Source organism: Delphinus delphis, chromosome 2 (genome assembly GCF_949987515.2).
Source record: "Delphinus delphis chromosome 2, mDelDel1.2, whole genome shotgun sequence".
Classification (NCBI taxonomy): Eukaryota; Metazoa; Chordata; class Mammalia; order Artiodactyla; family Delphinidae; genus Delphinus; species Delphinus delphis.
In genome coordinates this window covers 100,728,745-100,741,999 of record NC_082684.1, presented here as the reverse complement: position 1 = coordinate 100,741,999, position 13,255 = coordinate 100,728,745, and the positions used below count along the sequence as shown (strand labels likewise).

At 38.4% G+C, this 13,255-nt stretch overlaps 1 protein-coding gene across 1 annotated transcript in view; it reads left to right on the top strand.

Moving 5' to 3' along the window:
* TRPM1 (transient receptor potential cation channel subfamily M member 1) overlaps positions 1-13,255 on the top strand; it is a 139,897-nt gene that overhangs the window by 46,126 nt on the left and 80,516 nt on the right. The window contains exons 6-7 of the mRNA XM_060002502.1: positions 1,354-1,421; positions 9,218-9,297. Coding sequence (XP_059858485.1) covers positions 1,354-1,421; positions 9,218-9,297 — 148 coding nt within the window. The remainder of the gene's footprint in view (positions 1-1,353; positions 1,422-9,217; positions 9,298-13,255) is intronic.

Here is a 13,255-nt window from a genome sequence, read left to right as displayed (position 1 = left end):
CTGGAAAAGGTGAAACTACAGAGACAATAAAAAGCTCAGTGGTTGCCGGGGGTTAGGACGGAGGGAGGGAGGGATGAATAGGTGGAGCACAGAGGATTTTTAGGGCAGTGAAAATACTTTGTATGATATTATAATGATGGCTAAATGTCATTATAATTTGTCCAACCCATAGAATGTATGATGCCAAGAGTGAAGTAACGTATACTATGGACTTCGGGTGATGGTGATGTGTCAGTGTAAGTTTGACCTTGGTAATAAGTGCACCATGCTGGTGGAGAATGTTGATAATGAGGGAGGGTCAGGGAGTATGTGGGAAATCTGTACCTCCCCCTCAATTTTGTTGTGAACCTAGAACTGCTCTAAAAAAAATAAAGTGTTTATTTAGTCTTTTTTTTTAAATTGGAGTATAGTTGATTTACAACGTTGTGTTAGTTTCAGGTGTACAGCAAAGTGATTCTATATATAATACATATATATAATATATTAATATATAGAATATATATAATATATTAATATATATATATTATATATTCTTTTTTTTTTTTTTGGGCAGTGCCATGCAGCTTGCAAGATCTTAGTTCTCTGACCAGGGATTGAACCCCGGCCCAGGCAGTGAAAGCGCCGAGTCCTAACCCCTGGATCACCAGGGAATTCCCATGTATTCTTTTTCAATTTATTTTCCTTTATAGGTTATTACAAGATATCGAGTATAGTTCCCTGTGCCATACAGTAGGTCCTTGTTGGTTATCTATTTTATATATAGTAGTGTGTTTATGTTCATCCAAAACTCCAAATTTAACCCTCCCCCCGCTTTCCCCTTTGGTAACCATAAATTTGCTTTCTATGTCTGTGAGTCTGTTTCTGTTCTGTAAATAAGTTCATTTGTATAATTTTTTTAGATTCCACATATAAGCGATCTCATATGATATTTGTCTTTCTCTGTCTGGCTTACTTAACTTAGTATGATAAAAACATTAAGTCTTTTAAAAAATTGAGAAAGGCGGGTTTCCCTGGTGGTGCAGTGGTTAAGAACCGCCTGCCAGTACAGGGGACATGGGTTCGATCCCTGGTCGGGGAAGATCCCACATGCCGCGGAGCAACTAAGCCCGTGCGCCACAACTACCAAGCCTGCGCTCTAGAGCCCACGAGCCACAACTACTGAGCCTGTGCTCCAACACCACAGAAACCTGCGTGCCTAGAGCCCGTGCTCCGCAGCAAGAGAAGCCACCACAACAGAAGCCTGCGCACTGCAACGAAGACCCAACGCAGCCAAAAATAAATAAATAAATAAATCTAAAAAAAAAAAAAAATTGAGAAAGGCACCCAGGCTATGGGCATCTCCTTCCCACCCAGGTCCCCGAGGCCTCAAGATCTCCCCCTGGGGGAACGAGTGTCAGCTGCTCCTGGGGGGATCCTTCCCAGTATGTGGTGCCTATTTTCCAGCAAGTGTACTTGCATATTTACATTTCTCCCCTCTAACAGAATGATGATACTCTAGAAATTAACCCATGACTTGCTTTTTCACTTGCTATAGCTCAGTGATCTTTTTCTATTGACAGAGAACGTCTGATTCTTTTTTTTTTTTAAGAGTTTCAGAAAATTGACAACTGTTCTATGATTCAGGTAACAATCCCCTACTGATAAACAGCAGGTGACTCCAAGCCTTTTGATATCATAAGCAGTGACGCAGTAAATAACCCTGGACATGCGTCATTTGTTCAGGCATATCTGTAGAATAAAATCCTAAAAATGGCACGTCAAAAGGTATAAGCTTCATAATTGTGACAAATTATTGCCAAATTACCCTCGATGGAGAATGTACCTATTTCCAGCCCCAGCAGTGGTGTTATATGAATACGTATTTCCTCACAACCTCCAATATTTTTTTTTCTTGGAAAATACTTTAATTCTCCCAAAGAGCCATTCCAAAAAAAAAAAAAAAAACCAAAATACATGAAGGAGAGATATACACTAAGATAGAAAAAACTTAGTAGCTACGTAGGACATCAAAAATTGATCCATTCTAGAAGATGCTACATTAAGTCCTTTTTAAAATGATTAATATAATACCTTTTAAATAATTCAGAGATAAAAGTTCCAATTTTAAAAAGAAGAGGACAAATCAGATAGGATAGTTAGAACTTACGGGGTGATTTCACCAATTAGACAAAAGAAAAAATTGTCCAGTCTTCCTGCAGTCATCAGAGGCCTGCTCAACAGGTGAACATGAACATCTGCTCAGAGATACTCAGGATATTGGTCAAACTAATAGAAACAAAGCATTCACATAGTAAACAAAATATATCACTAAGATCGAAGACTGGATATGCTTATGCTAATTGGCTTTCACCATGTATTTTCTTCACTAACAGCCACTTCTCATGGATATAGTTTGTAATCATAACAATAAATTATTTTATAAAACAACAAATCCCAATTGCATGTTAATATTGTTCAACTCCTCTTAGAATGGTTCACTTAGGAAATGTCCAAGTATATAATCGTGCTGTCAGACCTCAGAGTGACCTGAAAATTCTTCCCGTCACACTCATCCCAGGAACCCTTTGCCTTTTGCCTTTTTGTTTTAATATATCATTATCATGTTATAGTGAATATTGCTATTTAATTTTCCATAAATAAACATTCTAAACTTTTGTATATGATATGAGAATAGTTTTCTGGTTGGCAAGAAAATAGTAATAGTAATTTTGCTCAAAAATATAGGTGCTCATAAACAATGGGATTTATGGTACACACTTCAAAAATGCTGAAGATCAAAGAGTATAGCAACTGTGAATATACTTAAGGATTATCATTTAGTTAGTTTATATTATTCTACCAGTTCAATATACAAATTGTAACCTTCTAATTGCTAGTTCCAAAGACTCACATTGGACATAAAGAATCTTCAACAGCTGTCAAAATTCTCTACTTTTTCTTTCCTATAAATGTCTCAATTGGGAAAGAGAAACACAAAAAGAACTATATGGTTTTCATTAAAATAGGAAAAATAGAAATTAGGGAACACTGCATCCTTTACAGCATCCTGGGTCCCTAGAATCCTCGTGGAAATACACAGTTGCCAGTGATACTAACCAAACAGAATGACAGTTTTTTCCAGGGATAAGTAGCACCTACTTTATACTTCTGGAAGGAGGGGAGTGTTATAGCTTCTTGACTTCTCCCACTGCTTGAGATTCTGGAAAGGGTTTGCCAACTACCTGATATATGTATACAAGGTACATCTAGCATGGAGGAATTTACTGAGAGGTAGGTGAGTTATAGGTCAAATCTCAAGCTTCCCTGAGCATTTGTCCAGAACTAGGCCCCAGACTTCCTGGAAGGCTCCCTCAACATATGTTCAACCACACTTGTATTTGGGAGGTTCTTATATTGAACATGGTCTAAGGACCACAGTTACAAATCCATTTCTCCACAGTCTACTCCTTGATCCTTAATGAGTTATTTAGCCAGTAACCATGAGGTATATATTTTTGTATATTTTGTAACTGGGGATCATAAATCCCCAGACATATATAGGTATGATTTTATGGAACACAATCTGTTCTTTTTGAGCATCATCATGGACTTAGGGCTTTTTACAGATTCAACTAGTTCTAGTTATTATAATCATGGTCTTCTTTTTCATATTTAAATTATCAAAATTCAGTCAATAAAAGGTCTTTGAAGTTGGCATCTTTGTCAGTACTTCTAAACATCTTGGAAAGTATTCTTGCTTTCTCACAACAATAATATATTCTAGACCAGTCTTATTTATTCTGGCTGCAAACATAAATGCAGTGTTCTCCAAACAATTCTGGCTCATTTTAGTTGACAATAGTATCTGCAGAAGGCCAACAAACAAGATATTTAAACTCAGAGAGCCTTAGTTTCCTCTCTACAATGAGTATTTTAGAACACACTGAGCACGCTGAAAATGTTTTCTAAATACCATTACCCATTATACAGAACCAGGGCTCCTTGGAGAAATGGCTCACTTTAAGCCTGGGTGAAGAAGTGAACAAGACAGGCATACAGTATCTTGTAACAGAAAGAAAATAAGTACTCAAAACAATGTGCTACCTAGAAAAAAATTTAACAAAAGAAGTGCAAGACTTGTACACTTGAAATTATAAAACATTGTTGAAAGAAATTAAAGTAAGAAGATTTAAACAAATGGAAAGATAGCCTATGTTCACAAATTGAAATGCTTAACATAATTAAAATGGCAATATTCCCCAAACTGATGAAGTGATTCAGCACAATCCCCATCTAAATCCTAGCTGCTTTTTTTTTCCTCCCAGAAATCAACAAGCAGAGCCTAATATTCATATGGAAATACAAGGGACCCAGGAAAACCAAAACAATCTTGCTCCCTCTGCTATATTTTGGAAGAGTTTGAGAAAGATAGGTGTTAGCTCTTCTCTAAAAGTTTGATAGAATTTGCCTGTGAAGCCATCTGGTCCTGGACTTTTGTTTGTTGGAAGATTTTTAACACAATTTCAATTTCAGTGTTTGTGATTGGTCTGTTTATATTTTCTATTTCTTCCTGGTTCACTCTCGGAAGGTTGTGCTTTTCTAAGAATTTGTGCATTTCTTCCAGGTTGTCCATTTTATTGGCATAGAGTTGCTTGTAGTAATCTCTCATGATCCTTTGTATTTCTGCAGTGTCAGTTGTTACTTCTTTTTCATTTCTAATTCTATTGATTTGAGTCTTCTCCCTTTTTTTCTTGATGAGTCTGGCTAATGTTTTATCAATTTTGTTTATCTTCTCAAAGAACCAGCTTTTAGTTTTATTGATCTTTACTATTGTTTCCTTCATTTCTTTTTCATTTATTTCTGATCTGATCTTTATGATTTCTTTCTTTCTGCTAACTTTGGGTTTTTTTGTTCTTCTTTCTCTAATTGCTTTAGGTGTAAGGTTAGGCAGTTTATTTGAGATGTTTCATGTTTCTTGAGGTAGGACTGCATTGCTATAAACTTCCCTCTTAGAACTGCTTTTGCTGTATCCCATAGGTTTTGGATTGTTGTGTTATCATTGTCATTTGTTTCTAGGTATTTTTTTATTTCTTCAGTGATCTCTTGGTTATTTAGTAGTGCATTGTTTAGCCTCCATGTGTTTGTATTTTTTACAGATTTTTTTCCTGTAACTGATATCTAGTCTCATAGTGTTGTGGTTGGAAAAGATACTTGAAACAATTTCAATTTTCTTAAATTTACAAAGGCTTGATTGGTGACCCAAGATATGATCTATCCTGGAGAATGTTCCATGAGCACTTGAGAAGAAAGTGTATTCTGTTGCTTTTGGATGGAATGTCCTATAAATATCAATTAAGTCCATCTTGTTTAATGTGTCATTTAAGGCTTGTGTTTCCTTATTTATTTTCATTTTGGGTGATCTGTCTACTGGTGAAAGTGGGGTGTTAAAGTCCCCTACTATTATTGTGTTACTGTCGATTTCTCCTTTTATGGCTGTTAGCATTAGCCTTATGTATTGAGGTTCTCCTCTGTTGGGTGCATAAATATTTACAATTGTTATATTTTCTTCTTGGATTGATCCCTTGATCATTATGTAGTGTCCTTCTTTGTCTCCTGTAATAGTCTTTATTTTAAAGTCTATTTTGTCTGATATGGGAACTGCTACGTCTGCTTTCTTTTGATTTCCATTTGCATGGAATATCTTTTTCCATCCCCTCACTTTCAATATGCATGTGTCCTTAGGTCTGAAGTGGGTCTCTTGTAGACAGCATATATATGGGTCTTGTTTTTGTATCCATTCAGCCAGTCTATGTCTTTTGGTTGGAGCATTTAATTCATTTACATTTAAGGTAGTTATTGGTATGTATGCTCCTATTACCATTTTCTTAATTGTTTTGAGTTTGTTTTTGTAGGTCTTTTCCTTCTCTTGTGTTTCCTGCCAAGAGAAGTTCCTTTAACATTTGTTGTAAAGCTGGTTTGGTGCTGCTGAATTCCCTTAGCTTTTGCTTGTCTGTAAAGGTTTTAATTTCTCTAACAAAACTGAATGAGATCCTTGCTGGGTAGAGTCATCTTGGTAGTAGGTTTTTCCCTTTCATCACTTTAAATACGTCCTGCCACTCCCTTCTGGCTTGCAGAGTTTCTGCTGAAAGATCAGCTTTTAACCTTATGGGGATTCCCTTGTATGTTATTTCTTGCTTTTCCCTTGCTGCTTTTAGTATTTTTTCTTTGTATTTAATTTTTGATAGTTTGATTAATATGTGTCTTGGCATGTTTCTCCTTGGATTTATCCTGTATGGGACTCTCTGCGCTTCCTGGGCTTGACTATCTCCTTTCCCATATTAGGGAAGTTTTCAACTATAATCTCTTCAAATATTTTCTCAGACCGTTTTTTTTTTCTCTTCTTCTTCTGGGACCCCTGTAATTCGAATGTTGGTGCCTTTAATGTTGTCCCAGAGGTCTCTGAGACTGTCTCAATTCTTTTCATTCTTTTTTCTTTATTCTGTTCTGTGGTAGTTATTTCCACTATTTTATTGTCCAGGTCACTTATCCGTTCTTCTGCCTCAGTTATTCTGCTATTGATTCCTTCTAGTGAATTTTAACTTTCATTTATTGTGTTGTTCATCATTGTTTGTTTGCTCTTTAGTTCTTCTAGGTCCTTGTTAAATGTTTCTTGTATTTTCTCCATTCTGTTTCCAAGATTTTGGATCATCTTTACTATCATTACTCTGAATTCTTTTTCATGTAGACTGCCTATTTTGTCTTCATTTGTTTGGTCTGGTGGGTTTTTACCTTGCTCCTTCATCTGCTGTGTATTTCTCTGTCTTCTCATTTTGCTTAACTTACTGTGTTTGGGGTCTCCTTTTTGCAGGCTGCAGGTTCATAGTTCCCGTTGCTTTTGGTGTCTGCCCCCAGTGGGTAAGTTTGGTTCAGTGGTTTGTGTAGTCTTCATGGTGGAGGGGACTGGTTCCTGTGTTCTGGTGGATGAGGCTGGACCTTGTCTTTCTGGTGGGCAGGACTGCGTCCGGTGGTGTGTTTTGGGGTGTCTGTGAACTTATTATGATTTTAGGCTGCCTCTCTGCTAATGGGTGGGGTTGTGTTCCTGTCTTGCTAGTTGCTTGGTATAGGGTGCCCATCACTGTAGCTTGCTGGTTGTTGAGTGGAGCTGGGTCTTAGCATTGAGATGGAGATCTCTGGGAGAGCTTTCCCTGTTTGATATTACGTGGGGCTGAGAGGTGTCTGGTGGACCAATGTCCTGAACTCGGCTCTCCCACCTCAGAGGCTCAGCCCTGAGACCAGACCAGAGCACCAAGACCCTGTCAGCCACTTGGCTCAGAAGAAAAGGGAGAAAAAGAGAGAAAGAGAGGAAGGAAGGAAGGAAGGAAGGAAGGGAGGGAGGGAGGGAGGGAGGGAGGGAGGGAGGGAGGAAGGAAGGAAGGAAGGAAGGAAGGAAGGAGGAAAGAAAGGTATTAAAATACAAAATAAAAAAAATATTAAGAATAAAAAAATTAAAAAGTATTTATAAAAAGAAACAAGAGAGCAATCAAACCAAAAAACAAATCCACCAATGATAACAAGTGCTAAAAACTATACTAAAAAAACAAAAATGGGCTTCCCTGGTGGCGCAGTGGTTGAGAGTCCGCCTGCCGATGCAGGGGACGCGGGTTCATGCCCCTGTCTGGGAGGATCCCACATCCCGCGGAGCGGCTGGGCCCGTGAGCCATGGCCGCTGAGCCTGCGCGTCCGGAGCCTGTGCTCCGTAACGGGAGGGGCCACAACAGTGAGAGGCCCGCGTACCGCAAAAAAAAACCCCAAAAACAACAAAAAACCGGACAGACAGAACCCTAGGACAAATGGTAAAAGCAAAGCTATACAGACAAAATCATACAAAGAAGCATACACATACACACTCACAAAAAGAGAAAAAGGAAAAAATACATATTTTTCTTTTAAAATAAAGGAAGAGGGCAACCAAATCAATAAACAAATCTACCAATGATAATAAGCTCTAAATACTAAACTAAAATAAACATAAAACCAAAAACAAATTAGATGCAGAAAGCAAACCCCAAGTCTATAGTTGCTCCCAAAGTCCACCACCTCAATTTTGGGATGATTCGTTGTCTATTCAGCTATTCCACAGGTGCAGGGTACATCAAGTTGATTGTGGAGATTTAATCCGCTGCTCCTGAGGCTGCTGGGAGAAATTTCCCTTTCTCTTCTTTGTTCGCACAGCTCCTGGGGTTCAGCTTTGGATTTGGCCCTGCCTCTGCATGTAGGTCGTCTGAGGGCATCTTTTGGGAAGTCTGAGGTCTTCTGCCAGTGTTCAGTAGGTGTTCTATAGGAATTGTTCCACATGTAGGTATACTTTTGATGTATTTGTGGGGAGAAAGGTGATCTCCACCTCTTACTCCTCCGCCATCTTGAAGGTCCTTCTGCTGATATTATCAGTGTTGGGTGGGGATGAAGCGACAATCTGCCAAAATCTGAACCATCCTTGCCAGGTTTGGGGTTTCTGTAGAGATGTTACCTCTACCAGGTCTGACTGCCATAGCACAGGAAAATAGTGCAGTCATTCCCCCTAGCGTAGAATGTACCTCAGAAGAAGATGTTTAAGGGGTCAGTGGCCCCTCGCTGTCTCCCCGGAGGCAGCCCTACAACAGTTGCCGCAGTCAGAGCACCACCCCGAGGTGGGGTACATCAAGCCTGCCCTCAGCTCTCGGATTCCACCTCCAATATTTTTAATTCTAAAAATAACATTCAGTGAATCTGAGCACCAGTTAGAAAAATTACCTGTAAATTAATTAATTAATAAAAAATGACTATGGTGTGTGGGGAGCCTGAGAGTCTGGAGAAGATGGGGTCTTGAGAGCAAATCAAAGACCTGACCCTAGACTGGCCGACTTTGTCAGCTTCTCCGGTAACTCACGTCCACACCAGGCTCCGTGGGGCACTGGCTTACTCCAGGGGCATCATCGTTCTCCCTTTGCAGACTCTGACTACCATACAAAACCCAGGTTGTAGCCCTATGGAAACCATGAAGACATATTTCTGAGCCATTTCTCTTAAAAGAAACCAGAGCTAAGATCCTGAAAGACTTGTGTCCACCATTCTTGGACGTGTCTATTCAGATGTTTTGGACAGACTTCCTGTTACTACTCATTTTATAAAAGCAAAAGAATGAACTCTGAGGATGGCTTAGGAATATCTTGGTCTAATTTCCACTTTTTTTCTCTTCCAGGGACAGAAATCTTGGATAGAAAAAACCTTTTGCAAACGAGAATGTATCTTTGTAATTCCCAGCACTAAAGATCCTAACAGGTAAGTTGGAAGCCATAATTAAGACATTATTCAAACTTGCACTTCTCTGCCAGTTGCCAGCAACTATTCTGGTGTTTGGGGGAGGGAGAGAAGAAGTCAAGGACAGCTAGAACTTATGCCCCATGTGAGTCATTAACCAGGGAGTCACCTGGGCTATAAGTTCCTCTGTCAAGATGCAGACAGCCTCAGGGGAGAGGCGCTGTCCTCCATTCACTCATGTGAGTTTTCACAAGCAGATGGGCCCACACTTTCCTCTTAGACTTAGTGAGATCAAGGAGCTGAGGGCTTTAGACAGATTTCCAGGGTATCTTCTAGCCTTTTTGTTAGAGTTCCTAATGTTATAACACACTGGGAAGAGAAGGGCAAACTAAACCTGAAAGAAAGAAAAGGGAGGAAATAATAGAGAATAGAATGGGAGTTAATGAAATAGAAAATCTTAAAACGATAGAGAAAAATCAATGAAATCAAAAGCTGTTTCTTGGAAAAGAGCCACAAAATTGACAAACCTTTAGCTAGATTGATGAAGAAAGAGAGAAGACTTAATTCTAAATCTAAAATCTTAATTCTAGAATCAGAAATGAAGAGACATTACTACCAATCTTACAGAAATAGAAATGAGTATAAAGGAACACTATGACCTGTATACCAATGACAATAAATTAGATAACTTAGATGAAATGGACAAATTCCTAGAAAGACACAAACTGCCAAAATGATTCAAGAAGAAATACATAATCTGAAGAAACCTATAAGAAGTGAAGAGGCAGGATTAGTCATCAAAAATTACCTACAGGGGCTTCCCTGGTGGCGCAGTGGTTGAGAGTCCGCCTGCTGATGCAGGGGACATGGGCTCGTGCCCCGGTCCGGGAGGATCCCATATGCTGTGGAGCGGCGGGCCCGTGAGCCATGGCCGCTGAGCTTTGCACGTCCGGAGCCTGTGCTCCACAACGGGAGAGGCCACAACAGCGAGAGGCCCACGTACCACACACACACAAAAAAAAAAAAAAAAAAAAAAAAAAAAATTACCTACAAAGAAAAGCTTAGGTCCAGAGGGCTTCACAGTTGAATTTTACCAAATATTTAAAGAAGAACTGATACCAATTCTTCCCAAGCTCTTTCAAAAAATAGAAGATGAGAGAGCACTTCCCAACTCATTTTATGAGGCCAGTACTACCTTGATATTAAAACCAGACAAAGACAGCACAAGAAAGGGCAACTATAGATTAATATCTCTTGTGAATATGGATACAGAAATCTTGAACAAATACTATCAAACCAAATCCAAAAACATATAAAAAGAATTACACATCATAACCAACTGGGATTTATCCCAGGAATGCAAGGTTGTTTTCACAGCAGAAAATCAATTAATGCAATACATCAAATTCATAGAATAAAAAACAAAAATCACATGATCACCTCAACTGACACCAAGAAAGTGTTTGACAAAATCCAACACTTTACGATTTAAAAAAAAAACAAAACTAGGACTCAAAGAGAACCTTCTCAACCTGATAAAGAGCTTCTGTGAAAAATCCACGGCTAACATCATACTTAGTGGTGAAAGATCGGATGCTTGCCCCTAACATCAGAGACAAGACAAGGATGTTCACTCTTACCACTTCTATTAAAATTTTACAAGAGGTTCTAACCAAGGCAATTAGGTAAGAGAAAGAAATAAAAGGCACCCATATTGGAAAGGAAGAAGTAAAACTATCTCTATCAGCAGATGACATAATCTTGTATATAGAAAATCCTAAGGAATCACTAAAAAACTATTATAACTACTAAAGAAGTTCAGCAAGTTTGCAGCATACAAAATCAATATACAAAAATCATATATATTTCTATAAGCTTGCAATGAACAATATGAAAATGAAACTAACAGAACAATTCCATACACAATAGTATCAAAAAGAATTAGACACTTAGGGATAAACTTAACAAAAGAATTACAAAATTTATATCTGAGGGGCTTCTCTGGTGGTCCAGTGGTTAGGACTCACTGCCGTGGGCCCAGGCTCAATCACTGGTTGGGGAACTAAGATCCCACAAGCTGCGTGGCATGACCAAAAAAAATAATAATAACAAAACTTATATCTGAAAACTATAAAACATTGTTGAAAGAAATTAATGACAATCTAAATAATTGGGAAAACATTCCATGTTCATGGATTGGAAGACTTAACATAGTTAAAATGGCAATATTCCCAAAATGACCTACAGATTCAAAGCAATCTCTATCAGAATTCCAGCTGACTTCTTTCTAGAAATTGACAAACTGATTGATATGGAATTGCAAGGGACACAGGATAGCCAAAATAATCTAATAAAAAAAGAACAAAGTAGGAGGACTCACTTTACCTGATTTCAAAACTTACTACAGACCTACGCTAATCAAAGTAGTATGGTACTGGAGTAAGAGTAGACATACAGACCAATGGAATAGAACTGAGAGTCCAGAAAGAAACCCATTCATCTATAACCAACTGATATTTCAGCAAGGTTGCCTAAACCAATGGGGAAAGATTAGTCTCTTCATCAAATGGTGCTGAACACCTGGACATCAAAGGAATGGATTTAAGTCCCTACATAACACGATATAAAAAAATTAACTCAAAATCGATCAAATATCAGATGTAAGAGATAAAACTATAAAACTCTTAAACAAAAACATAGGAGTAAATCTTCATGACCTTGGATTTGGCAAATAATTCTTTGAAATGACACCAAAAGTATGAGCAGCAAAAGCAGCAAAACAAATTTTCTTTCTTTCTTTTCTTTTCTTTCTTTCTTTCTTTCTTTACATCTTTATTGGAGTATAATTGCTTTACAATGGTGTGTTAGTTTCTGCTTTATAACAAAGTGAATCAGTTATACATATACATATGTTCCCATATCTCTTCTCTCTTGTGTCTCCCTCCCTCCCACCCTCCCTATCCCACCCCTCCAGGCGGTCACAAAGCACAAAGCTGATCTCCCTGTGCTATGTGGCTGCTTCCCACTAGCTATCTACCTTACGTTTGGTAGTGTATATATGTCCATGCCTCTCTCTCGCTTTGTCACAGCTTACCCTTCCCCCTCCCCATATACTCAAGTCCATTCTCTAGTAGGTCTGTGTCTTTATTCCTGTCTTACCCCTAGGTTCTTCATGACATTTTTTCCCCTTAAATTCCATACATATGTGTTAGCATATGGTATTTGTCTTTCTTTTTCTGACTTACTTCACTCTGTATGACAGACTCTAGGTCTATCCACCTCATTACAAATAGCTCAATTTCATTTCTTTTTATGGCTGAGTAATATTCCATTGTATATATGTGCCACATCTTCTTTATCCATTCATCTGATGATGGACACTTAGGTTGTTTCCATCTCTGGGCTACTGTAAATAGGGCTGCAATGAACATTTTGGTACCTGACTCTTTTTGAATTATGGTTTTTTCAGGGTATATGCCCAGTAGCGGGATTACTGGGTCATATGGTAGTTCTATTTGTAGTTTTTTAAGGACCCTCCATACTGTTCTCCATAGTGGCTGTATCAATTTACATTCCCACCAACAGTGCAAGAGGGTTCCCTTTGCTCCACACCCTCTCCAGCATTTATTGTTTCTAGATTTTTTGATGATGGCCATTCTGACTGGTGTGAGATGATATCTCATTGTAGTTTTGATTTGCATTTCTCTAATGATTAATGAAGTTGAGCGTTCTTTCATGTGTTTGTTGGCAGTCTGTATATCTTCTTTGGAGAAATGTCTATTTAGGCCTTCTGCCCATTTTTGGATTGGGTTGTTTGTTTTTTGTTATTGAGCTGCATGAGCTGCTTATAAATTTTGGAGATTAATCCTTTGTCAGTTGCTTCATTTGCAAATATTTTCTCCCATTCTGAGGGTTGTCTTTTGGTCTTGTTTATGGTTTCCTTTGCTGTGCAAAAGCTTTGAAGTTTCATTAGGTCCCA